Source organism: Canis lupus, chromosome 28 (genome assembly GCF_003254725.2).
Source record: "Canis lupus dingo isolate Sandy chromosome 28, ASM325472v2, whole genome shotgun sequence".
Lineage (NCBI taxonomy): Eukaryota > Metazoa > Chordata > Mammalia > Carnivora > Canidae > Canis > Canis lupus.
This window is the reverse complement of record NC_064270.1, coordinates 9,494,484-9,520,195: the sequence shown is the minus strand read 5'-3', so window position 1 is coordinate 9,520,195 and position 25,712 is coordinate 9,494,484. Positions and strand designations below refer to the sequence as shown.

General features: G+C 36.7%; 1 protein-coding gene across 49 annotated transcripts in view; it reads right to left on the bottom strand.

Moving 5' to 3' along the window:
• The window catches only part of CC2D2B (coiled-coil and C2 domain containing 2B), a 110,150-nt gene that overhangs the window by 79,098 nt on the left and 5,340 nt on the right, over positions 1–25,712 (bottom strand). For 28 of the 49 annotated variants that reach the window (XR_007406835.1, XR_007406838.1, XR_007406839.1 and 25 more), the window contains exons 2-10: positions 24,359–24,410; positions 23,023–23,099; positions 22,592–22,657; positions 20,490–20,573; positions 16,228–16,426; positions 15,787–15,923; positions 15,556–15,684; positions 6,113–6,322; positions 1,831–1,928 (exon numbers count right to left, since the gene is read on the bottom strand). Coding sequence is in view for 42 of the 49 variants with exons in the window: in XM_025466646.3 (XP_025322431.1) it covers positions 1,831–1,928; positions 6,113–6,322; positions 15,556–15,684; positions 15,787–15,923; positions 16,228–16,426; positions 20,490–20,573; positions 22,592–22,657; positions 23,023–23,099; positions 24,359–24,410 (1,052 nt within the window). In the remaining 7 variants the exon portion in view is untranslated. Of the gene's footprint in view, positions 1–1,830; positions 1,929–6,112; positions 6,323–12,077; positions 12,199–15,555; positions 15,685–15,782; positions 15,970–16,227; positions 16,427–20,489; positions 20,574–22,591; positions 22,658–23,022; positions 23,100–24,347; positions 24,411–25,712 lie in introns of those variants that run through there. The other 21 variants (XM_049103453.1, XM_049103455.1, XM_049103454.1 and 18 more) reach the window with 15 other exon arrangements.

Here is a 25,712-nt window from a genome sequence, read left to right as displayed (position 1 = left end):
ACAAACATGATGGATATTTTGAAAGAGGAAATACATAAATGCTATGTGAGTACGAGAGAGAGAGAGAGAGAGATATTTAATGGGCAAGTAAGAAAAAAAAATGGGCAAGTAAGAGCCTCCCCTGAGAAAGTAACATGCAATTGAATAAAATGAGTATGTTGACTAAGTGTCAGGCAGAAAACAATGAAAGAACCTTCTAGAGAAAAGAGGCATTAAAACAAAGCTATATAGATATTAGAGAGTATAGGCCATTTAGGGCACTGACCTATGGAATTCCAAAGCAAAGTTCCAATAAAATAAATTTTATTATGAAAGTAATAGCCACTAATGTGGCTTTATTTATATAGAAAAATCACTCTAGTTTCAATATGGAGCATGGCTTTAAAAGAGGTATTTAAAAAAAAAAAAAAAAAGAGGTATTTTAGGAGACTGTTGGAGTAGTCAGGCTCTATATGAGATAAGCACCTGAAAGAAAGCAGAATCAATGGGAATGGTTACTGGTTAGATGTGAGGGATGAGAGGACAGGTAAGAAGGGGGGTCATGAACAACTTACAGCTTTCTATACTGGGCACCAGCTGATTGTGGGTACCATGCACTTAGTAGACAGTCATTAAAGGTTAAATATATATCTTTCCTAAAAGAAACAGTCCATTTGAGTCCATTTCTCAAATGTCCATAAATACTCTTTGTGGTATTTCAACACCACTCCAAAAATTTTCCTGAATTTCAACACCACTATATCGCTTTTTTCTGGTCTGATAAAGCAATGAAGTCTTCAGTGAACCTTACACACACACACACACACATGCATGTGCACACACACATGAATATAATAGTAGATCCTTATCTACCACCATCAGACTCCATCTAAAGCCTACTTTTCTCTTTCCAGCATTAAAGCTTTCATGTTCTGTGTTAATTATGGTGGCAATAAACAATACCAGTTTATTGTTTTGTAAATACTGATGGCTTCTAGTCATTCATTCACTCACTCATTCATCCAAGTAATAGGGAGCACTCATTATGTGCCAGGCCTTGTGCAAGGTATATATCAATCTTTTCAAGCAACATTGTTTGCATTTAACTAGATTATTCTAGGAAACCAATTCTTTAAATTGACTGTTGCCTCTAGAGGTTGTAAAATCATTGAGCAGGCAGTCAGGGAAATTCTTTAACAATCAAATCACTCTCTTATATAGACAATTATTACATCATTAGGCACAGGTGAACTTTCTATCCAGTAAATATCTCCCAGTGAGCTTTTCTGCTTTCGAGGAGTCCTTGACACATAATTATGTTTTGTCTTAGAATTGTTTTTCTAGTTGCTTCATACTTTCCTAACTTCTCTTCCCAACTACTCTATAAGCTAATGGTTCCCAACTTGTAGACCATGTTTTTTTTACAGAGGTTCTTAAATCTAACTGTTCTTTGAGTATTATCTTTAGACTGAAATAGTAATATATCTTGTAGATATATGTATATATGGACTAATTCTTAAAGGTATACAAATGCTTGAGACTAATATGATCCTAAAAATACCAGTGAATTCATGGTGGTTTATAATTAACATGTTTTTAAAAAATCAATGGATATAAAATTGCAACTACTTTCATGTGACACTTCTATGATATATTTTTACACAAAACTAGGTCTTAAGGAAGTTTGGAGCCATTTCTGTAATTGCCTAAAGAGTAGGGATCTTGTCTTTTTCTTATTTTATATGTTCCATAGCAAGTGCAATACTCAGCCTAAAGAAGTTACTTTTTTTTTTTTTCTAAAGAAGTTACTTAATAAATGCTTGATAAATACATTAATGGTCCGAAACCTACCTTATCTGCCAATAATAATCTTGTAAAGATTTTTTGGTCAGCTGCCTTATTTCAGGATTTTCATTTGCTAATTTGGTAGCATCTGTCAGTGCTTTCAGCTACAACAAAGAAAAGAGCTTTTTTGTACATTTCATCCACTGTTACCAGAACTCCAATTTCTCCAAAGGTCTAGGCCTGTGCAGTAGAAGCACAACTGTGGTTCTTGTGTGTAACTTTTGTGTATTACTGTTGTATCTTCCAAAATATATTTCATATAAGGACCTTGGGGCAGAACTGAGAAGAGTCTAATATCTAAGGAATAAACATTATACTTAGAACTCTCTAGGCCAGTTCATCAATTAATGTGAAAAAATGCCAGTCAAAAAAAAAAAAAAAAAAAAAGCCAATCAAGATAGCAGTCTGAACACAGGAATCTACCTTATCTTCCACCTAAAATCCTTTGGTTACAGAAAAGATATCTATCTTGTTTATCCATATCCACTGTCAACATCACATCCATATTATATGTGTATATTTGTGTTTATATCTGTATCTCTTTATGAAAAATAAATGCATTATAACATAGAAAAACAAGAAAAAATAAAATCAAGAGAAAAAGATATACTGAGGAAAGCATAAGACAAATATCTACAGGGAATATTCATAGAGAAATAAAACTGGATGAACCTGTACTCTAAAACATGTATAGGAGAAATCTGTTACAGTTAGGGACAGTTTGTAGGAACTCCAAGACTAGGATCATTTAATACAAACTTTTACTGAGGAAATCAGAGAAGACTTCAACAAATAGGAAGACATACTATAGTTCTGGATGAGGGAACATAATTTTTATAAAGATAAAATTTCTTTCAAAATTAATACAACAATATAATGTAATCACAGTAAATATAGTAATAGAATTTTTAAAATAAAAATTGACAGGCTAATTCTGTTTTTTGCATACAAATGTAATGAATCTGTTTTATTATTTTTTCAAAAGAAATAGTGTTTTTTTTTTTTTTTTTTTAAGATTCATTCATTTATTCATAGAGAGCGAGAGAGAGAGGCAGAGACACAGGCAGAGGGAGAAGCAGGCTGCATGCAGGAAGCCCCATGCGGGACTCGATCCCGGGTCTCCAGGATCACACGCCAGGCTGCACGCGGCACCAAACCGCTGCGCCACCAGGGCTGCCCAGAAACAAACCGCTGCGCCACCAGGGCTGCCCAGAAATAGTGTTTTGGAGACCCGGGAACCAGTCCCATGTCAGGCTCCCTGAATGTAGCCTGCTTCTCCCTCTGCCTGTGTCTCTGCCTCTCTCTCTCTCTCTCTCTCTGTGTCTCTATGAATAAATAAGTAAAATCTTAAAAAAAATAGTATCCTTTATTTTTTCTTTTAATTTATTTATGATAGTCACAGAGAGAGAGAGAGGCAGAGACACAGGCAGAGGGAGAAGCAGGCTCCATGCACGGGAGCCTGATGTGGGATTCGATCCCGGGTCTCCAGGATCGCACCCTGGGCCAAAGGCAGGCGCCAAACCGCTGCGCCACCCAGGGATCCCTATTTTTTCTTTTTAAAAAATTCTATTTAAATTCAATTATTTAACATATGGTGTATTATTAGTTTCAGAGGTAGAGGTCAAGGATTCATCAGTCTTATATAACACCCAGTGCTCATTACATCACATGCCCTCCTTAATGTCCATCACCCAGTTACCCTGTCCCATCTCCCTCCCCTCCAGTGACCCTCAGTTTGTTTCCTATGATTAAGAGTCTCTTGCAGTTTTTGATGGCTAATTCTAAAGTTCATATGGATGATCAAATCTTGAAAAGCATACAGAAACATCCAAGAAAAAACGAGGAGTCACTTGTCCTACTACATAATTTAATAATTAAATATAGTAATTATTATTTTTATTTATTTATTTAATTTTTAAAATTTATTTAAAAGATTTTATTTATTTATTCATGAGAGACAGAGAGAGACAGAGACAGAGACATAGGCAGAGGGAGAAGCAGGCTTCATGCAGGAAGCCTGATGTGGGACTCGATCCCAGAGTCCTGGGATTATGCCTTGAGCCAAAGGCAGACACTCAACCACTGAGCCATCCAAGCGTCCTTATTTTTTTTTTTTAATTTTTATTTATTTATTATAGTCAGAGAGAGAGAGAGAGAGAGAGAGAGAGGCAGAGACACAGGCAGAGGGAGAAGCAGGCTCCATGCACCGGGAGCCCAACGTGGGATTCGATCCCGGGTCTCCAGGATCGCGCCCTGGGCCAAAGGCAGGCGCCAAACCGCTGCGCCACCCAGGGATCCCCAAGAGTCCTTATTTTTATTTATTTTAAAGATCTTTTTTTATTTAAATTTTTTTTTTTAAGATTTTGTTTATTTATTCATGAGAGACACACATACACAGAGAGGCAGAGACACAGGCAGAGGGAGAAGCAGGCTCCATGCAGAGAGCCTGATGTGAAACTCCGGGATCATACCCTGGGCCGAAGGCAGATGCTCAACTGCTGAGCCATTCAGGTGTCCCTTAAATATAGTAATTAAAACAGGGCAGGACTAGACCATTATGTCCATGGAATAAATAGTCCTTAAATCTATGTAAATATGTTAGGCTGGTTTACAAAAGACAGAATTTTAAATTATTAGGAAATCGGGGTATTTGAATATTAGGATAATCTTCTGGGGAAAGAAACTGAATAGGAGCCCAATTCCACAAGACACAGATACAAACTCTAGATAGAATAAAAGTCTAGAAATAATATATGCACACACACGTATATTATTAGAAGAATATATAACAAGATGACTCTATTAGAATTTTGGTCTTTCAGACACTATTGGTTGCCCTTGAAAGGTCACTTTTCTTGGTTGGCGGAACACCAATTTTGTTTAATTGCTTAATCATCTTCCATATGTTTCAGAGGTAATCCCTGATTAGCCATTTGTAGCAATTTCATTCTTTTTGCTGGTGCTGGTTTAGGCATGCTCATGTGAGATAATTCTAGCCAGGGAGACACAAGGGGAAATTTGCCCAGATGTGGGAGGAAGGGCTGAAGAGGGCTCTCAAAGTTAGATACTATACATATTGTGTGTCTAGTCAGTATGCCTTGAACTGGAGCAGCCAGTTGTTAACCTGAGAGGAGCTAATCAAGTCAATATGCTGAAGATGAACATTAGAAAGGGAGGGAAAAAAGCTAGAGTTGTTGATATTACAGAGCCACCAAATCAGCCAACCCTAGAGCTGCCCTAACTTGGGACTTGTGATACAGGAGGTATTACCTTTTCCTTAATTGTTTAAGCAACTAAGATAGGGTTCTCTGTGAATTGCAGCCTAAGGCCTGCTGACTGATGTATCTGGGGTAGAGGTCTTAGGAAGTGAACAACGAAACCTAAAATACACAAGGAAAAAAAGATCGAAAGATCTGACTTCATAAAAATTGTAATGTTTGCCAAGAGACAGAAAAGATGAAATTAAAAAGCAAGTACATGAGAGGTACAAATTCATAAAAATAATCAGTGAGTACTCCTTTGATTTCTTTTCCCCCCAGATTTTTATGTACTCCTTATTTTATTATTTTATTTTTTTTAAAAGACTTTATTTATTCATGAGGGAGAGGCAGAGACACAGGCAGAGGAAGAAGCAGGCTCCATGCAGGGAGCCCGACGTGGGACTCGTTCCCAGGACTCCAGGATCAGGCTCTGGACCGAAGGCAGAGCTAAACCGCTGAGCCACCCGGGCTGCCCTTATGTACTCTTTATGATGACATTAGATGACTAGGTTAATCATTCTCAGACCAAGATGTTTCACATTTTATATGAGATTCAAAATCTCTAATTTTTTTTTTATCAAAAATATTTTATTAGGGGATCCCTGGGTGGCTCGGCGGTTTAGCGCCTGCCTTCCACCCAGGGCGTGATCCTGTCCCTGTCAGGCTCCCTGCATGGAGCCTGCTTCTCCCTCTGCCTGTGTCTCTGCCTCTCTCTCTGTGTCTCTCGTGAATAAATAAATAAAATCTTTAAAAAATATATTTTATTAGAAGACTTAAAACAATCATATGGCTCTTTTAAATAGTAATCTTTTCAAATACTCTTCTTGAGTCATAGGACCAAGAATACCATTGGTTCCAAGAATACCACTGGTTAGTAAACCATGTGTAAGTGAAATATTCTGCAGAATATATTTGAGGCTATCTATCTGGCCAGTCAACTCACAGAATTTCTTTTTAGAAAAACTGAAAGCAACTATTGTTCTAATTGTTTAAATATTTAAAATCCTAATGGAATAAGCTATTCTCACCTTCTCATAAAGCAGCTGAGGTAAATTCTGTTGCTGCCTGTCTTGAAAACACTCATAAAGTTGAAGCAGTCTAGCACATAATACTTGTTCTTGATTGAAGAGAGGATGATGGCTGAATTGCAAACCCACTATGTTGAGATCTAATTGGTACATTTCCCTTTGACCTTCCATTTTGTTCCTAATAGAGCTTTCTAGATCAGGTTTCACTGCCTTTTAAAGAAAAATATGTACACAATGTTAATTTGATTCTTTGTATTCCTTTTGAAATTACAAGGGACTTTTCCTTATAAAAGTAACACGTTAACTGTAAGAGAAGCAATAAAGAATAATTTGATTCTTCTTTCTTGAAATTGATTTTGGCTCTTGATTTAATAAAATATATTACATCCACCTTAATCATTTTGCTGTAAATTATTGTCATATACCTTATTGTTGTGTGCTGGCAGAGTTTTGATTTTCAAGTTATAAACCCCCACAACAATTTCCTATAGGAACACTATGACAAATGGTCTTTAGATGGTTGGGTCAATAGTCCAACTACCTTACGATCTAATAGTCATCTATGGGTCAGAGTTAAGTGGTAAACCGTTATTAAAACATTGTTCTTATGTGAATATATCGGTAATCCCTGGAAAATTCTGTGAAGGGGCTTGGACCCTCTAAGCAAATACTACCTTATAAGGATACCATCTTTCTTTATGCATGAGATGGTCTCCACTTGTATACCAGATTGCCCCTAAACTAGTTGAGGTTTGTAGGCCTTAAATTATATATAAAATGATTCAATTATGTTTTAGTACACTATTCTGAATTTAAGCGCATTTGTTTAAATATGTGACTGGTTTTTGGTGATGTAATTTGAGGGCTAATGGGTTCCTTAGCATGTACAGTCTAGTTCATGAATGCTTAGCCACTCCCAATAAGATCCATAACTGCATCCACCTAAATAAGAGAGCACAAGCCCTCTCTCTGGATTGGACTGGTGTAATAAAACATGGTCTCCTGTGCCATTGCTACTACAGCAGCTGTTATACTGAAAAACTGCTATCCCATCTCTGGCCTGGTGTGGCAGATCCAGTGCTTCTTAAGGACTGCAGGTCACAGTATGATGCCTACATTTCTTCCTCCATACTCTCTCCTGAGCTAGGAATCTTACCCTGTTTCCTTACTGGCTTGAGGGCAGGCAAGAGAAGAGCCATAAAGTTTGTTTTTGTTTTACCCTTATCTTGTCAGTCTCTATTTTCTATGGAAGGACCAACTCAGAGGAGAAAACCTGCTTTTGATTCCACTTATAAGATTTAGTTAGGGAAGTCTGGGTAGCTCAGCGGTTGAGTGTCTGCCTTTGGCCCGGCGTGTGATCCTGAGGTCCCAGGATCGAGTCCCACATCTGGCTCCCTGCATGGAGCCTGCCTCTCTCAATGCCTCTCTGCCTCTCTCTCTCTGTGTCTCATGAATAAATAAAATCTTAAAAAAAAAAAAAAAGTTTAGTATTAAGTAACCAAATTGTAAATAAACTTTTGAAAACTAAAGTTCCTAAGCTAGAGAGGCCTATCTTATTAAACAGATTCAGCACTGGTCAATTAAGTGAGGGGATTAAGTGAACCTCTGGAACTAAGTGTGTTAGACCAAGAGCACAAAGATCTAGGCAATAATAAATCAAAGGCCAGATAAATGCACAAAAACATTCAAGCTGATGACAAGTGTAAAATCTATGCAAACACATATGAAATGTTAGAAGATGGAGTAAAGGGCATAGTCAAATAAATGGTTGGGCAAAACCAGTCAGCAAACAACATGCAAATAAGACCTGGGGCAGGTCTGCGTGGGGCTTCCTGCTCAGCAGGGACCCTGCTTCTCTCTCTCCTGCTCCCCCTGTTTATGCGCTCTGTCAAATAAACAAATACAACAACAACAACAAAAAGACTTGGGGCAGAGGAATCTGGCAGAGGTAACAGCAAAGAGAGGAGAGGACTTTGGTACTGGGGCAGCTATTATCTGTGCTTCAGTCGCCCTTATATCTTTTATTCTGGTGAGAAACCCCAAATGAGCCTTGCCTCCAAGGTTAACTGGGCAGAGTAACAAATGTGGAGACAATAAAAGGGAAAAGCAAACAGAAGCATTTATCTTTTTTTTTTAAAGGGTTTTATTTATTTATTCATGAGAGACACACAGAAAGAGAGAGAGAGAGGCAGAAACACAGGCAGAGGGAGAAGCAGGCTCCATGCAGGGAGCCCGATGTGGGACTTAATCCCAGGATTCCAGGATCACGCCCTGAGCCAAAGGCAGATGCTCTACGGCTGAGCCACCCAGGTGTCCCCAGAAGCATTTATCTGACATAAATTCCAGAACATTGTCTGTTAAGGATGCTACAGAATGAATTTTAATACTGTTTAGAAGCTTGGTTAAATGACATTTCCATTTATTTCTAAGTCTAAAGGTCCATGAAATATTGAAATTATGCTTGGATGAAGCTAGAACAGATGCACTTGAGGAAAAAGGTACTTGTTCAGCCCAGTGGGTTTCCAATTTGGGATTCTGGTGGTTACAAAGGTTAATTTGGATAGTGGTTAATAATTTCTCCATAAATTGTATATTTTGCATTTATTTGTTATCATCCAATTGTTTATTCATTTATGCATTCATTCATTCACCAAACTGTCATTATTTCAAGGATCTGTCTCCCTAAGAACAATGGTCTCAGATAATTATGTCAAAATATCTGTTTTAGCTTCAGCAAAATTTAGATAAAACATTTTGTCACCTTAAGATATAAAAGTTATGTCATATAACAGCAAAGAACAAGGGATTTTCTCTCCTCCCTCTTTTATTCTTTTATTTTTTATTTTTAATGGAGATGGGTTTTTAGTAGCCAAACTAGAGAAAACAGAGATATTTCGATGTTGGGTGTGTATGTGTGTTTGGGGAGGGGGGCTCATTTATGACTTTATAAAATGTCAGTACATGTGTTATAAATTAGGATGGGGCAGAGATGTGGTATGACGAGCACCATGCAAAAAATAATATTTTCTAAGATTATGCCAGTCAAATGATGTCTTTTCTAATGTACACTAGGACCATAAAAGTTTACATCTACTGAGGCTGCATTACAAATAATATAAGCACTCAATGGGACACCTGGTGGCTCCGTGGTTGGGTGTCCGCCTTCGGCCCAGGGTGTGATGTAGTCCCACATCAGGTTCCCTGCATAGAGCCTGCTTCTCCCTCTGCCTGTGTCTCTGCCTCTCTCTCTGTGTGTCTCTCATGAATAAATAAAATCTTAAAAAACTATATAAGCACCCATTGAGTGTCTACTATACACTAAGCATTTGGATATGTTAGCAATTGATTTAAAAGAAAAAAGAACAAACAAACGAATGAAAGGAAGGAAGGAAGGAAACTCTACTCTGCAGTCTAGCAGGAAAGAGATTAGGTAAATAGAAGACATAAATACAGATTGAGCCTTGAGAGAACTGCAATCCAGCGGAAATGAGTTAAGTACCTAATTGGATTAAATATTATTATCCTCAGTATGCTTAACAAAACAAGCAACAGAATCTTCCTGAAAGAAGACATCCTCTTGAGCTCTTATAACTTTTCATAAATATTTGCAATGCAATAAAAAGTCATCAACCATAATACAAGACAAGTTTAAACAAGCAAAATGAAGAGAAAAAAATAAAAACAGACTCACAGGGACCCAGATGTTATAGTTACCAGGTACAGACTTTAAAGGGGCTATTATTAATGTGTCTTAAAAAATAAGAATGAAAACATGGTGTATTTTAGGAGAAAGCTGGAATATATACATAAGAATCAAATGTCAAGTGGACATTTTAAAGCTAAAAATAGGGGTCTCAGGTTGGCTCAGTCAGTTAAGCATTTGCCTTTGGCTCAGGTCACGATCCTGGTGTCCTGGGATGGAGCCCCATGTTGGGCTCCCTGCCCAGTAGGGGGCCTGCTTCTCTCTCACCCTCTGCCACTCCACTTCCCTTGCTTGTGTTCTCTCACTCTGTCAAATAAATAAATAAATAATATATTTTTTAAAAAGGCTAAAAATAAACTGAAAATATCTGAAATTAAGAATTCATTAGACAAGTGTTTCTGGGAATATGGTGGCATTATAGTTTTAGATACTCCCAAATCTCTACCATTAAAACAGAGCAACTAGATAGCAAAGCCAAAAATCCATGGACAAGATGCATAAGAAAACTACATCTCTAAGAATCCCTCATGAAACCCAAAATGCAAGTAGATGGAGACAAACCATCAACAGTAAAAAAAGGCACGCATAGTATTGGTGATTCCTGGAAGAAAACAGAGAAGCAACGACAGCAAGAGAATCTCAAAGAGTCAATAGTTGTTCACCATAAAGTGCAGCATGCCAACTCTAAAACAGTAGCTAAAACTGTAAGAGGTTTTGTCTTCCTACTAGATAGAGTTGGAGTAGTGGAAGGAGTTTTGGTGAGGACTAAAGGGGCTTAGAGGAACCTACTTCCTAAGAATTTTTTTTTTTTTTTTTTTTTTACTTCCTAAGAATTTTTAGGACAAGTCTTCACATTAAAGAGAAACTGCTAGGAGTGAAATAAAAATTGAGAAAGCCAGGGACCACAGAGATTAAGGAAAGTGAAGGTACGGAAAGATATCTGGGGAGGGAAATATAGCCAAGAAATTTCAGAAATCCAGGCACTATTTTTTTTTTTAACATTACACGAAAACAACAGAGTTCTGTGACATTAGAAAAGTTATCAGGGGCCACCTGGGTGGCTCATTTGGTTAAGTGTCCAACTCCTGATTTCAGCTCAGATTATGGATCTTAGGGTCATGGGATAGAGCCCTGCATCCAGTTCTCTGATTAGCAGGGAGTCTGCCTGAGATTCTCTCTCTCCATCCCCCTCTGTCCCTCCTCTGTGCTTTCTTTCTCTAAAATAAATAAATCTTAAAAAGAAATAAGAAAAATGAATAGACAGTAAAAGAATATCCCTACAAAGTACAACAGAAAGAACTCCAAAAACAGATAAAGATAAAAATAGAAATGTACTTTTGAATGAGCTAAAAGAAAGTTTTTATGACATTTAAGAACATAAATCAGAATTAGAAAAACTGAGAAATGAGGTGACAGAAAGTGACAAAAAAAATTAAAAATTTTAGAAATTAAGCCTAAACTAGAAGGAGCACCAGAACAAAGAAACACCCCACTCTTTCTTCTAAGGTAGAAAAGGAGAAATCTTTCCAAATAAAAAAGAAATGGATAAAGAGAAAGAATTCATTCAACAGATTTAATAGGAGATAAAATAGACCAGAAAATCAGATAAGTGAACTAGAAGACAGATCAAATAAAAAATACTCAGACTAAAGATCAGAGAAAAGACAAGAATAAAAAAATAAAAAAATAAAAGCAAAATAAGACACAAGGGACATGTGTACTTGAAGTCCCAGAACAAAAAAGAGGAGGAGACTAAGGCATTAGTAATATTAGCTAAGAAAATGGCAGAGAATTTTCTAAAACTGATGGATGACATGGAGTCTTACATTTAGGAAGCTCTAATAGCCCAAAGCAGAATAAATATTGAAAAAACCCCCACAGCTTAACATATACTGGAAATTACTGAACACCAAATAGAAAAACTCAAAACCAAAATAAGACTTTAAGACAGCTGTTTAAGGGGTGCCAGGGTGGCTCAATCAGTTAAACGTCTCTTCATTTTAGCTCAGGTCAGGATCCCAAGATTGTGAGATCAAGCCCCACGTAAGACTCCATTCAGGGAATAGAGCCTGCTTAAGATTTTCTCCTCCCTCTCTCCTTGCCCCTCTCCCCACTCTCTAAATAAATAAATACTTAAAAAAAAAAAAAAAGATGGCTTTTCAATGAAACAATGCAATTCAAAAGAGTGGAAAGCTCTTTTCAAAGTGCTAAAAGCAAAATAACATCCAACCTAGAACTCTAGACCTAACAAAAAATACTCCATTTCAGATTTTTATTTTATATATTTATTTTATTTACTTCAGAGATGTGCTAGAATTCTCCACTGGACTTGCAGACTTCTACAAAGGCACTTTTCTCCGTGGGTATTGTCAAAATCAGTGAACTTTGGGGAGAAAGAAAATAGAAAATTCTTATACCGTTATGATAATGATACCATTCTCTCCAGCTTTCTTCTTCTTTATCAAGATTGTTTTGGCTATTCAGGGTCCTTTGTGGTTCCCTATGAGTTTTAAGATTGTCCATTTCTTTGAAAAATACCATTGGGATTTCTTTTTTTTTTTTAATTTTTATTTATTTATGATAGTCACACAGAGAGAGAGAGAGGCAGAGAGAGAGAGAGAGGCAGAGACACAGGCAGAGGGAGAAGCAGGCTCCATGCACCGGGAGCCCGATGTGGGATTCGATCCCAGGTCTCCAGGATCACGCCCTGGGCCAAAGGCAGGCGCAAAACCGCTGCGCCACCCAGGGATCTGAAAAATACCATTGGGATTTCGATTGAAATTGCACTGAGTTTGTAGATTGCTTTGGGAAGTATGGATATTTTAATGATATTAAGTCTTCCAATCCATGAACACATGATGTCTTTCCACTAGACAATCTTTTATTCTTATAGAAACTGTATCTATAATTAAAAACATTCCCACAAATAAATTTTCAAGCCAAAACGGATTCATCAGTGAATTCTTCCGAACGTTTAAGAAATAAATAACACTAATATTGTACAATTCTCTCAGAGAAGAGAAAAAGAAAAAATATATTTCATACAATGGAGTTCTAGATAGCAAGAAGATTAAGCAAATTATTGTTGCATGCAACAACATAGAATACCTACTCTATTATTCTATTTATGTAAAACAGGCAAAAGTAACAGATAAGAATAATCTACAGTGGTAAGGTTATAATAGCAGTTACCTAGAGGGGAAACAGTTACTGGAAAGGACATGAGGGGGTCTTCTGGAATGATCTCAATGCTGGTTACACAGGTTTGTTGACTTCGTGTAAATTCATCAAGCTAATATACTTTTTTTTTTTTAATTTTTATTTATTTACTTATGATAGTCACAGAGAGAGAGAGAGAGGCAGAGACACAGGCAGAGGGAGAAGCAGGCTCCATGCACCGGGAGCCTGATATGGGATTCGATCCCGGGTCTCCAGGATCGCGCCCTGGGCCAAAGGCAGGCGCCAAACCGCTGCGCCACCCAGGGATCCCATCAAGCTAATATACTTGATATGTTTGTATTTCTGTAAATAAAGATAAGTGAATACATTGCTAAAATCCCTCTCAGAGTCCTGGAAAGGGACCTCTGCAAAGTTAGGGACCCTAAGCTTAACACTCCTTAGTGTGTTCACAGCAAACTTCACAGCAAAATTGCCTCAATCAGAGGCAATGACAATTCTCTTTTAGAGATCTGATCTTAAGACACCAGATTGAGGGGTGCCTGGGTGGCTCAGTCGGTTTAGCGTTCAACTCTTGGTTTTGGCTCAGGTCATGATCTCAGGGTCACGAAAACTGAGGCCCAAGTTGGATTCTGCATGCAGTGGGGAGTCAGCTTGAGATTCCCTCTCCCCTTCCTTCCTCCATCTAAAATAAATGAATCTTAAAACTAAAAAAAACAAAACAGACACCAAATTGAGCTCTCTAAAAGTGATTCTATATATGCAACTGAGGATCAGAACAGAAGTCTGTGGAAATATATGCTTGGGAGTCACCAGCAAGCACATGGTAGCAGCAGCCATTAAATTGGGATTATCAGGTAAAGAGTATGAAGAAAAAGACAATTAAAAGATCAAGGACGGGATCCCTGGGTGGCGCAGCGGTTTGGCGCCTGCCTTTGGCCCAGGGCGCGATCCTGGAGACCCGGGATTGAATCCCACGTCAGGCTCCCGGTGCATGGAGCCTGCTTCTCCCTCTGCCTATGTCTCTGCCTCTCTCTCTCTGTGACTATCATAAATAAAAAAAAAAAAAAATTAAAAAAAATTAAAAAAAAAAATAAAAGACCAAGGACTTAATTATACATTCTCATTATTGAGTTTCTTTGCTTTGGGTTGGGTACAAAATTTTGCTCATCAAATGATCAGAAGTTCTGGTAGACAACTGTATATGTCTGTAATTTATAAAAGTGGGAAAATAAAGTAAAGCCTAAAGGCATTTTGTATAGTAAAATAATAAAAGGCTTTCTTAGCAGCAAAAAGTGTTGGTATATTTTTAGAAGATCCTGAAACAATTTATAAACAGTATAAAGATATGAAAAACATATCACAATATAAGAAAATAATTTTAATTTCCTGAATTCTCTGGGCAAGACATAGAAACTAAGGAAGAAAAGAGACCATATGTCATATATAAAGACCCTCACATGTTACAGAAAGACAAAGAGAGTCTCAAAACTATTAATCTCTTCAGGTAAGGGAGAGCCCTCATTTCCTCAGGCTGTGAGGTATCAACCTCATAAGTGCCCTTGCTATTAAAATGTCCCTGCTATTGGAATATGCAAGAACTACAGTTGTAAAGAAAAAGCATTAACTACAGAAGGCATATAATTACTGGGAGAGGATAAATAACTCACAGGTTCAAAACAACAGAGGGAATAAAGAATAACATCCTATTAAGTGTTTTTAGTGTATAGTTTTTCCACTTTATATCCACTTACAGCCATATTTCTTATATATGGAACAGTTAAGGAAAGTGAATGGGAAATTGAGTTTTTGTACATAGTCCTGATTTAAATTTTTCAAACCAGCGTTTAAATATAACTATTTCTAAAAAAATAAATAAATAAATAAAAATAAGATAAAAAAATAAATAAATATAACTATTTCTTTCTAAATTCAATTAGCCAACATATACTACATCATTAGTTTTAGATATAGAGCTCAATAATTCATTAGTTGCATATAATACCTAGTGCTTATTATATCATATGATGTAATGTTCATCTATTTCTGTCTAAATATTTCTTCTTGTTAGGTTAATGGACTAATTTTCATAATGTCTTAGAATACATATAAAATTTGTTTCTTTGCTTATGAGTATAATATACATTCATTTTTGAAATTTAGAAAATGGAGAAAGAAATAAAGAAGAAAATTAAAATAATTCTATATCCTATTATCCAGAGATAATTATTAACTGATATATTTTTCCAATCTTTTAATATGTCTACACATTTATGTACTTATTCATTTATTGATAAATTCATTCGTTATGTTTTTATAAAATTAGGATCATATTATAACTTCGCATTCTGCTCTTTTCACTTTGTAATTTAAGTATTTCCCCATATCACTGAACATTCTTCAAAAACAAAATGGCTATTTTACATTTCATCATAGTTTTGCCATTATATTACTAGATTTACTATTATTTTACAGGGTGAATTAATATCACAAAAACATAAGTTATAATTGTTATTACAAGAATTCTTCTCATCATAATAACAAATAAACTGTTGTTGGTTACCTTTCTGTATGTGGTCTTTAGCGCTGGATTTAAAGATCCCTTGTTTGTGTTTAGCCTGAAATTCCATGACTGTCTAATGGGCGAAGGTAATGACATAATTTCTCCACTTTCTTCAAACCAACACTTTCCCTATCAAAATTATTCATGAAATATCATAATAAAATATTTCACTAAAAACAAATGTTACATACTATCAATGAAACGGTATAACTTGTTAGCTGGTGCACTTGCCTCTTCTAGAGTAAGCAGGCGATTTTCCATTTTGTTGCAGGTCTTTTTATATATTTGTGGCTTTCTCTGAATATAGAATCCTTCATCTTCTAAAATGCGTGGAATCATATCTTTTGGCAGTTTACGCTGGTTGACCACTTAACAACAAAACCTAGATATTACTTTGAAGTCCAAAATGTTAAACTGGTATTGACCAAACAAGAAAAAAAAAGGTAATATATACTCTATCACTGAAGTTTAGCAGGAAATCTAAATATATATGTATCAGAAATGAGTTCCTTTAACCAATTTCCCTAAAGTCAGAGAAGACATAAAGACCAAATAGAGAAAACTTTCTGTAATATTAAATCAGTACACTTTATCTATCCAGCATACAAAGCAACTATTATTCTATAATATGATTTATTAATGATTTAAACATTTTGTTGTAAAGAATTCTACCTGGAGCACTACTTGGGACAAAAATGTATGCCTGTTGTTTTTTGATTTTTTCTTGATCATCTTCATATTCAGCAGCTTTTACTTCAAATAAATCTGGAAAAATGACTTCCTCCATAAAATCTTCATCTTGGCCTTCAGCAAAAGTTTGTAAGTGATCACCAAGTGAAAAATGCTTGGAGTAACTATCATTTATTGATCTCTGTTGAATGCCAAAAAGAAAAATAAGTAAGCATGCTGTCCCAAGTGATTAATATATAGATAAGTGAGATGTATTGGGACCTTGCTGGGAATTGTCTTTCTGAGCCAAGCCACCTAAGTTAGAGTTTAAGCTTAAACTGTTACAATAAAATTTTGGAGATCCCTGGGTGGCGCAGCGGTTTGGTGCCTGCCTTTGGCCCAGGGTGCGATCTTGGAGACCCGGGATCAAGTCCCACATAGGGCTCCCGGTGCATGGAGCCTGTTTCTCCCTTTGCCTGTGTCTCTGCCTCTCTCTCTCTCTGTGACTATCATAAATTAAAAAAAAAAAACAAAAAAAAACTTATAATAAAATTTCATTGAACATAGAACTCATTTATGGCTTAATAGTACACAGAATGATTTTTCTAAAACCTTTCTTTGCAATTCACAATGCAGGAGTACTGAAATAGAACTACAATTCAAGCCCCTCCTCTTCCATGGAAAATGCCCTGAGATATTGGACTATGATATTTCAACTACTGAGAATTCACAGTGTAAGGCAAAGTCCAAAGACACTAGGGCACGCAGTCTTAAACCACTCTTTTTTCACCATTCAGAAAGCAATGTTTTCTAAAATGATATGGAACAATCATGCTAGTTTCTGGATGGTATTGAAAAGAAAAAAAAACCATAGAAGTCTATGGCAGAATGATTATAGTGAAATTCTGAAATATGATAGATACTATAAAAATTACAAACAATCCAAACATAGGTATCTAGACAGGTGTATTACTAAATATAAAAATGTATATTTTTATATCAGGATCAGAAATTTTATATGAACCTCTTCACACACAAAAAATCACCAATTTATTCTGGATAACTTTACTTGTCTAATTTGAAATCTACATATATTGAAGAACAGAAGGACACAGAAAGTGTGTGAGTCACGCAAATAAAAGCCCTCAATTTTCCAAAATATACACTTGAAGATAAATTATTAAATTAAAAAAATAATCACAGAATTCCTTTGAATAGAGAACCTTACATGGCTTTGACCAGCTCTGACAAAATTAAGGAATTAACAGTTAATCAACCCCTAGGTTCATATCAAGTCATCACAACATCATATCCTTCTCCTCTCCCCATCATGAAATCAAAAAGTTATTTTACATTCAAAAACCTTGTGGCATCTTTTCCAGAATTCAAACCAGGTATGACATTGACATCTAGAAGCAAGATTTGGGGGGATCTATGAAGATGCCAATCACCTACAAAAAAAAGGGGCTCTTTGTTCTACCAGGAGCTCCTATTATCAGGCACCCGTGACAACATCCCTGGTGTGGGCTTTCATCCTGCCTTCAGAGCTAAGGACTGATGGCTGAGTATGTCAGCCCTCGTCTTGGATCCCAGCCTTTTATTTATAACCAAACAGGTCTCTTTTATAAATCTTACCCTATTCAGTTGGCCTATATTTTTTAGCCTGAGACAAACTGTGGTTTCAACCAATATAAGCCCCATCTGACCGATTATTCCTCACTTTATCTAAGGCTAGCTGTTCTCCTTCCTGGTCTTTACTATGCAGCTAACAGCAGAGCAGTGTCTGTGCTGTTAGGTACTGTGTGACAGGGAGTTTGAGGTCAGAAGGCATCCACCTAACTTTCCATTCATAACTCTAGATGGATACACCTGAGCTTGTGTGGTAAAAAAGAGATATTACCTCTCCCTCCCCATGCCACAGGAACATGCCTCGTTAATTGTGGTGTGATAAGTAGAACTGTCAGAAAATAACTTTGGACCTCACTCTGGGCTGCCCAGACAACATATCTGGGACTAGGACTCCCCTTTCTCCCATAGGAAGAAACTCAGTCTCCCAAACAATGACTTTCTCTTCCCTGTGATGAGAGCAGTAGTTTCCTATGGACCTCAAAGTCACCAGGCACAGGGCAATGGCTTTTGAAGACAACACCTCTAAACAACCTGCATCTATCTAAACCTGACTTACTAAAGCCTAAGTAGCCTATTTACCTTGCCTCATTTCTCTCATGCCTGCCCTCTGAGAAGAAAAGCAGCCATAACCACCCTGCCATGACTATTCCAGCCATGACCCTGGAATCTGCTGGGTGGACTTTCTCTTATTTACCCAGAAAATCTCATTCTTTAACCCATATTGTGAGACTTCATGAGGTTAGATGACTTGGCAGAGCATGCACATGTTTGAAACTCATTTATTCAATATTCATTGGAATATTCATTGAGTACCTTGTATGTTTCAGCAAGAAAATAAACAAATAGATATAGAAATATATGTTGGGTGGTAAGAAGTATGTTGAAGAAAAAAAACCAAGATAAGAGGACAGAGAATACAGGCTAGGTGGGTGGAGGGCACGATTGTAGACAGGGTTGTCAGATACAGTATCTTAAATGATTTGTCATTTGAACAGAGATCCAAAGGGGGAGAGAAAGAGAGCAAGAGAGAGAGAACACGAGCGCGCGTGCATGAGGATATGGGAAGAGCTTTCTAGACAAATAAAAGGTACAAAGTCCTTGAGACAGGAGAATGCTGTAAGGATAGGAAGGAGGCCAATCTGGCTGGAGTTGGGTGGGTGAGGGGCAAAGTAGTAAGAAATGAGGTTGGAGAGGTACCAAGGGGCCAAGACATACAGGCTTTGGAGGACTTTTGCTTTTATTTTGAGTGAGATAGGAAACAATTACAAGGTATGAGTAAAAGAATGGTCTGTCTCAGATTTTAACAGGATCACTCTGAACACTGCATGATATAGGAAGCAAATTGTGAAAAGAGGAAGACACTGGCAATGATCCAGATGAGAGGTTATGGTGGCTTAGACTAGGGTGGTACCAGTGGAGGTGGGAAAAGTGGGTCAGATTCTGGAATACTTTGAAGGTAACCAACAGAATTTGTGATAAGTTGGATTTGAAGTCTGTTAGTAAAAGAGGATATAAGCAAGACACCAAGGTTTGGCTGAGCACCTGGAAAAATGGAATTGCGATTTACAAATATGATTCTATTCAAATAAAAGTCTATGTATGTGCAAGTCTGGACATGAACATTAATAAAGGTGTGAAAAATGATAGTGGTTCATCTCAGAGCAGAGGGATTTCACGTGATTTTTAGTTTCTTCCATATGGTTTTCTGCACTTAAAAAAATAATGTACATAGTTTCTTAAAACTTTTAAAAGATGACGCTCTTTTTATTGTAGAAAAACCAACAATAACAAAGAAGGAATGAAAGGACTGGGGCAGGATGCAAAGAGAGAGGGATAGAAGGGACTGGGAAGTAAATCATAATGGAAATGGGTGTTCAAGAGAGACTCAGGAGGCCCGAGGGATTAGACAGTGCTGAGCTACATCAGAAGACACTGGGTAGAACTCCAGGACATAGTAATACTGGGGGAGGAAACCAAGGAAACGGTGCAAAGACTGAAGGCAGAGAGGAACTGGGGAACGTGTAGAAGAATACAAGAGAGCAGACAGGGTGAGAAGGCAGATGGCCGGTCAAGAGATGGGGAAGACCCATGAGACTGACTGGTGTGGGAAGAGAGGATCACCAGGGAATAACAGAGGGCTGAGGAGTTTGGGAGACACTGAGATGAATTGCTGGAAATTAGAAGCATCTGGGATCCGACTGGGAGGGGTGAAGAATGAGGAAGCTATGGAGAGTAATGGAGAGTTTGGAGAACAGAAAAGAAAACACAGGCTTCTCTGCCTTGCAGAGAAGAAAACACAGGCTTTTCAGCTGACAGCCAGTGCTTCCAGCTCTACTGATATTTCACCCTCTATGTCTAAGCTTCCTCTCCTATAAAGGAAACATTCTAATAACGCCTGCCTCACATGATTATTAAGTGAGTATTGAATGACGTAATCCATATTAAAAATTTAGTATAACATGGCGCAGAACATTAAGTACTCAAAAAATGTTTGGAAATATTTTGAACTGATTCTTAATTCAAAAAGAAGGTGTCTTGATAATAAAAATTTCATCTCCCATCCAAGTGTTTCATCCTATATCTTTAATATAGAGCTAATTTGCCTAAAACATGAGAGGAAGGGGGAGAAATCCAACCTGCTCTGAGTACCAGTCCAAAGTTGAGCCCTCTTCACCACTCGACATGAAAAACAAAAGACCTTCATCCAATGAGACTTCAGTCTGTGGATTAAACAACAGGAAACCAGTATTTAGGGGGGAAATCAGTATTTTTTCTGCTGATAAGTGGAAGAAATACTTTTCTGTAATATGGTAAACAGTAACTGTCATCTTATTCACAAGCAAGGAGCAGCAAGAGTCTATCTGGTTCATTATTTTTTATTTAGGTTTTATTTTGAAAGTTCTGGTAATTGCAATAAGAAATAGAATAAAGTAGAGCCCAAATCTTCTGCCTCCCAAACTATCTCTTCTCTCTAGTTAGAGCATTAAGAGTATTACCTTAGAGTTTGATCAAAATGAGGACCCCAGGCAAATTCTTCTTTTCTCTCCCTGTTTTTGGGTGCTTTCATGTATGTGCATGATCACACGCAAGTACCATCCCAGCCCATCTACAGTCTTTTGTCGTTATAGATAGTTAAAACTATTAAAAGTGGCATATCCTTAGTCATAAATTTGCTGACAAATAAGCTTTCATTTTTTGGTACGGTCAAGTCTGATTTTTTTTAGATTTATTTATTTGATAGAGAGAGACAGAGAGAGCAAGTGAGCACATGAACGCACAAGTAGAGAGAATGGCGGGCAGAGGGAGAGGGAGAAGCAGCAGCCTGATGCAGGGCTCAATCCCAGAACTCTGAGATCATGATCTGAGTGGAAGGCAGATGCTTAACTGACTAAGCCACCGAGGTGCCCCAAGTCTGAATCTTTTAAATGTAAATCACATACCACTTCTCTCACACACATATTAAAATGAACTGTTTTTAGGGAGATTTGGGAAGAAATTAATTCTATAACAAAGAATAACTCATAATAACTCATAGTTACTAGAAATCGAAGAAATTTAAATATATAAAATACAAAACTTATCTTGTTTGTACCTAAAATTTAGCTGCCACATTAAAAGTCATTCACCCTGCAACAATGCAACATATCTAAATTGTCAGTATATACCTTATCTCCCTTCATCTCCGCTCATCAAAAAACCACTTGCTAAATCCTCAACTTCCTGAGCAGATATTCCTATCTAGCAGTCAGTATGGAGAGTCTGAGAAGCCAATTTCTCTGATTTTTTCACCTCTTTTGATACTCAATGGACCGACTTTGACAAGCTTCCAACGTTTTATTATTCAGTTACATTAAATCCAATTTAGGCACATTTTTTAATTTGTTGAATAGCATGTACACACACATCTTTTAAGTCTGCTTTTACTTTTAAATTTAATTAAAATAATTCTTACTAAGTACTCAAAATGGGCACTGTGGCAGAGACAAAGATGAGTTTGAAAAAAATCCTTGCATTTTAAAATTTGTAGAATTAGTATCATTGCTTATGGCAGAAATGACTAATTGTTCATTATTGTCTTTTCTCCCATCTCTAATAATAGAATCTACTTTTGGGGAATGTGGGGAACCTAAACATCTTCCCTACATTCCTTTAGGGGAAATAATGTGTGCAGTTTGTAGGTCTTCTCCTGTAAGAAATCTGGCTCTTTTCTTCTTTCCCTGGGGCTAGCAAATAAAGACAATGGAGCTTTGCCACTGGACTCTGAGACGAAAGTCATCTGCTGTAGATGGCAGAAGTCACCTAGCAGCTAGGCTACTTATTTGTTAAACTAGACAGAAATAAAACGGTCCTAATTATGACATTTTACTTGGAATCTTTTGGTTAAAGGGGCTCAGCAGCATTCACCCTACGTAAGATAGTTCCCCCAAACGGAAGTTGTTTTGTCATTTCGCATTTCAAACATGTAATTACACATTGAATTGTAAAACAAAATCTGTAAGTCGGAGTATCTTTTATTATACTTTTTTAAGATAAAAATAATGTCAGGTAAGAACAGACAGTGATTGCAAATTGGCATGAGGGATGTTTGCGGAGTGACAAAAACAGATTATAGTGTTGAATGCATCATATAGTAAGTTTACTAGAATAATTAAATCATACACTTAAAATGAGGGAATTTTTGCTATATAAAGTATACTTCAATAAAGCTGTTTTAAAAAGTGTAAACGAAGTTATTTACCTTAGGCCAGTGATATACATTATCATCAATGAGTAGCTGAGTTGAGGATTTTTCACCTTGATTAATCTGAAAGACAACATAAAGTAAATGGCATGGAAAATTTAATCTTCACAAATATAGACATAATTGTGCTTGTAACTCTTTTGTCCAAAATGGATGAAAATCAAGATTTCTCAGTTTTTAACAAGTATATACATGTTTTCCCTTAAGTTGTCATATATAATTACCATGACAAACTCAACTTTTCTGGTCTTTAGGTTTGAAAAAAAAAAAAAAATGGATGGGAAAGAACTTGAAGCTTTTGGGATTTAAGGAACCATATCAAGACTGAATTTTCAATCTTTTTTTGACAAGAGAAGTTTATTATAATACATATTGCAATAAACAGTAAATATGAAAACAAGAAAGAAAAAGAAACAAAGAAACATTACCTTAGCATTTTTTAGCTTCTCTCTTACTTTGCCTCTCAATGTTTCTATTACGTTTTGATTTTCTTCTGCATCTAAATCTATCAAGAAGTCAATATAATAGAGTTCATGACACTTTCTTATAATAAAACAGCAACAGTGGCAAAAGTGCTTATTGCTTATTAAATAGCTAAATTGTATGCATTTCTAAAGATCATGACAATTACAAAGACTGGGTCATTGCCCCATGTGAACTTAGAACCTAAGACCAAAGGCTTTTGTTCTTTCCCCTTTATTCCAATCTGGACTAAGTAGTCAGGACTGAAATTTGCTTCTTCTTGTAACTTTCCCCCCTACCTTCTATATTCTCAGCTACTGGAGACGATCTTTCTTTATTGTCAGTCAAAAAAAGAAAGAAAAAAAAAAAAAGCAAGCTCAGATAAGCATGAGAACAGCTATATTCTATATAGACTGTTCCACAGGGTATACAAATAATAAAGCCAAGTTACTTTAATCTGATTAAACTAGAGAGAAATAAATCTGGAAGAAGAGAGATAAGTCTCTAGGTACTCATTTTAACTACTTATGTCAGTTCTGAAAAATCAGTACAATATTGTCAATCTCTATTTCTGCCAGCTCTTAAAGGATATGAAACATAGAATATAAAGGTTCCAGGTAGTGTGTGCACTCCAAGCCATGTGTTATTTTCTGTTCATCCACCAGATGGATTGAGAAAGACAGGGATTTGGTTAGTCCTATGTACAGTAGAAAATTGAGGGCCCATTGGTTAGTCTGCTTTGCATTTTTCTCTTTCTTCTCTGTTGAGTACTCAAAGGTTGCATAGAGGCTAATGGAAATAAAGAATAAGTATAAAGCTGAATCACTATAGATAATGAGAATCTTCATTTTTAACCACAGTATTCCTTGGTAAATTTTAAAATTACTAGTTTGTTTATATTCTACTCCCAGAACTCAGAATGGCAGATACCACAAAGTAAGGGCTCAATAAATATTTGGTGGATAAATGAACCACGGTTCAACCATATTTATGTATGTTTCCCCCTGAGATCTGGAGCTTCCTGATGCAGGTTTTTTATGTATTATGTTTATGCAGCCTCAAGCACTAGGGGCTTCTGGTGTTTGAGGAAGGGAGAGAAAAAATTTGATTTTTTACATGTATTGACTTTACTACTGTGTATTTTCTTACGTCCATCTTGTATCTAGGAAGTTTAGTTTCTGTTTGAACTCATTTCTTAAGAAACCTGTGTTCCCAGCTGAAACCTTAGGATAAGATTAGTCATTTACATCATTAAAAAATAGAAACCAATAGTATCAGAGTTGTGGTATACTTATTGAGAACCTTTCTGGAGATGCTTGTCTACATTTTCTTCTGCACTGTTATCTTCTGACATCTGCAAAAAAGTTGGGGGGGTTACCTTAATATCTTTTTGTTTTGGCATTAAACATCTTTTCATATGTTCATCAGCCCTTTAAAGTCATCACCTTTTTTTTTTTTTAAGATTTTATTTATTGATTTGAGAGAGAAGAAAGCTGGAGAGAGCACAAGCAGGGGAGAGGGAGAAGAGGGATTCAGACTCCCTGATGAGCAGAGAGCCCCATGTGGGACTCCATCCAAGTACCCTAGGATCATGACCAAAGCTGAATGTAGTTGCTTAACTGAGCCACCTAGACACCCAAGCCATCACCTTTAAAATGCCAGTTCATATCCTCTGCCTGTTTTCTTAAATTTCACCTCTTTATCAATTGGTATGAACTCTTTAAATACAGTTGATTTTTAAATAATTTCTCCCTGTAATACCAAAAAAGACCTTTTTATGATAAAATCCAATGGTTAGTTCTTAGTGTTCATATATTGCCAACTTTATATCTTTTAGGAGGGCCATATAAGATCAGACATATAAAAACACTTTGAAATCAACACTCTACGCCTGTTAGTTATTACTTGATTACCCTGTAGCATCTGATAATGTTGGGCACCTTTATTTTCTGAAAACTTTCTATATCATTGTTCTTTACTCTTGTACTTCTCTGGTGACTTATTCCCTGTGTTCTTCAATGGTCACACTTCTCTTCATATCTTACATGTGGGCACATTCCAAGGCTTTGTAGAGTGTATGTATTCCCAGAGCTTCCCAAATCTGTCTCCAACCTTACTGCTATCCTGAATACCCTATTCTAGCTGCCTGCTCGTATTTCTAATTGAATATCCTACCACTATAAAAAACTCAGTATGTTCAAATGAACATTTATTCTCTTTAAGTTTTTTATTTTTATTTTTTAAGATTTTATTTATTTATTTGAGAGAGAGAGAGAGTGAGAGCAAGGGAGCATGCACAGAGGGAGAGTGAGAGGGAGAAGCAGGTTCCCCGCTGAGCAGAGAGCCTGATGTGGGGCTGGATCCCAGGACCCTGAGATCAGGAGCCGAAGACAGATGCTTGATGGACTGAGGCACCCAGACGCCGCTCCTTTTAAGTTTTTTAAGCCTCAATATTCTGAAATTAAATCATACTAGCAACGTTAAGTTCTTTTGTAGAGCTATATAGACTATGAGTTTGTTTTTCATTTTAAGAAATACAATAACAAAAGACTATTTTTTTAATTTTTACTTTTATTTTTAAGAATTTGTTTATTCATGGGAGACATGGAGAGAGAGAGAGGAAGAGACACAGGCAGAGGGAGAAGCAGGCTCCATG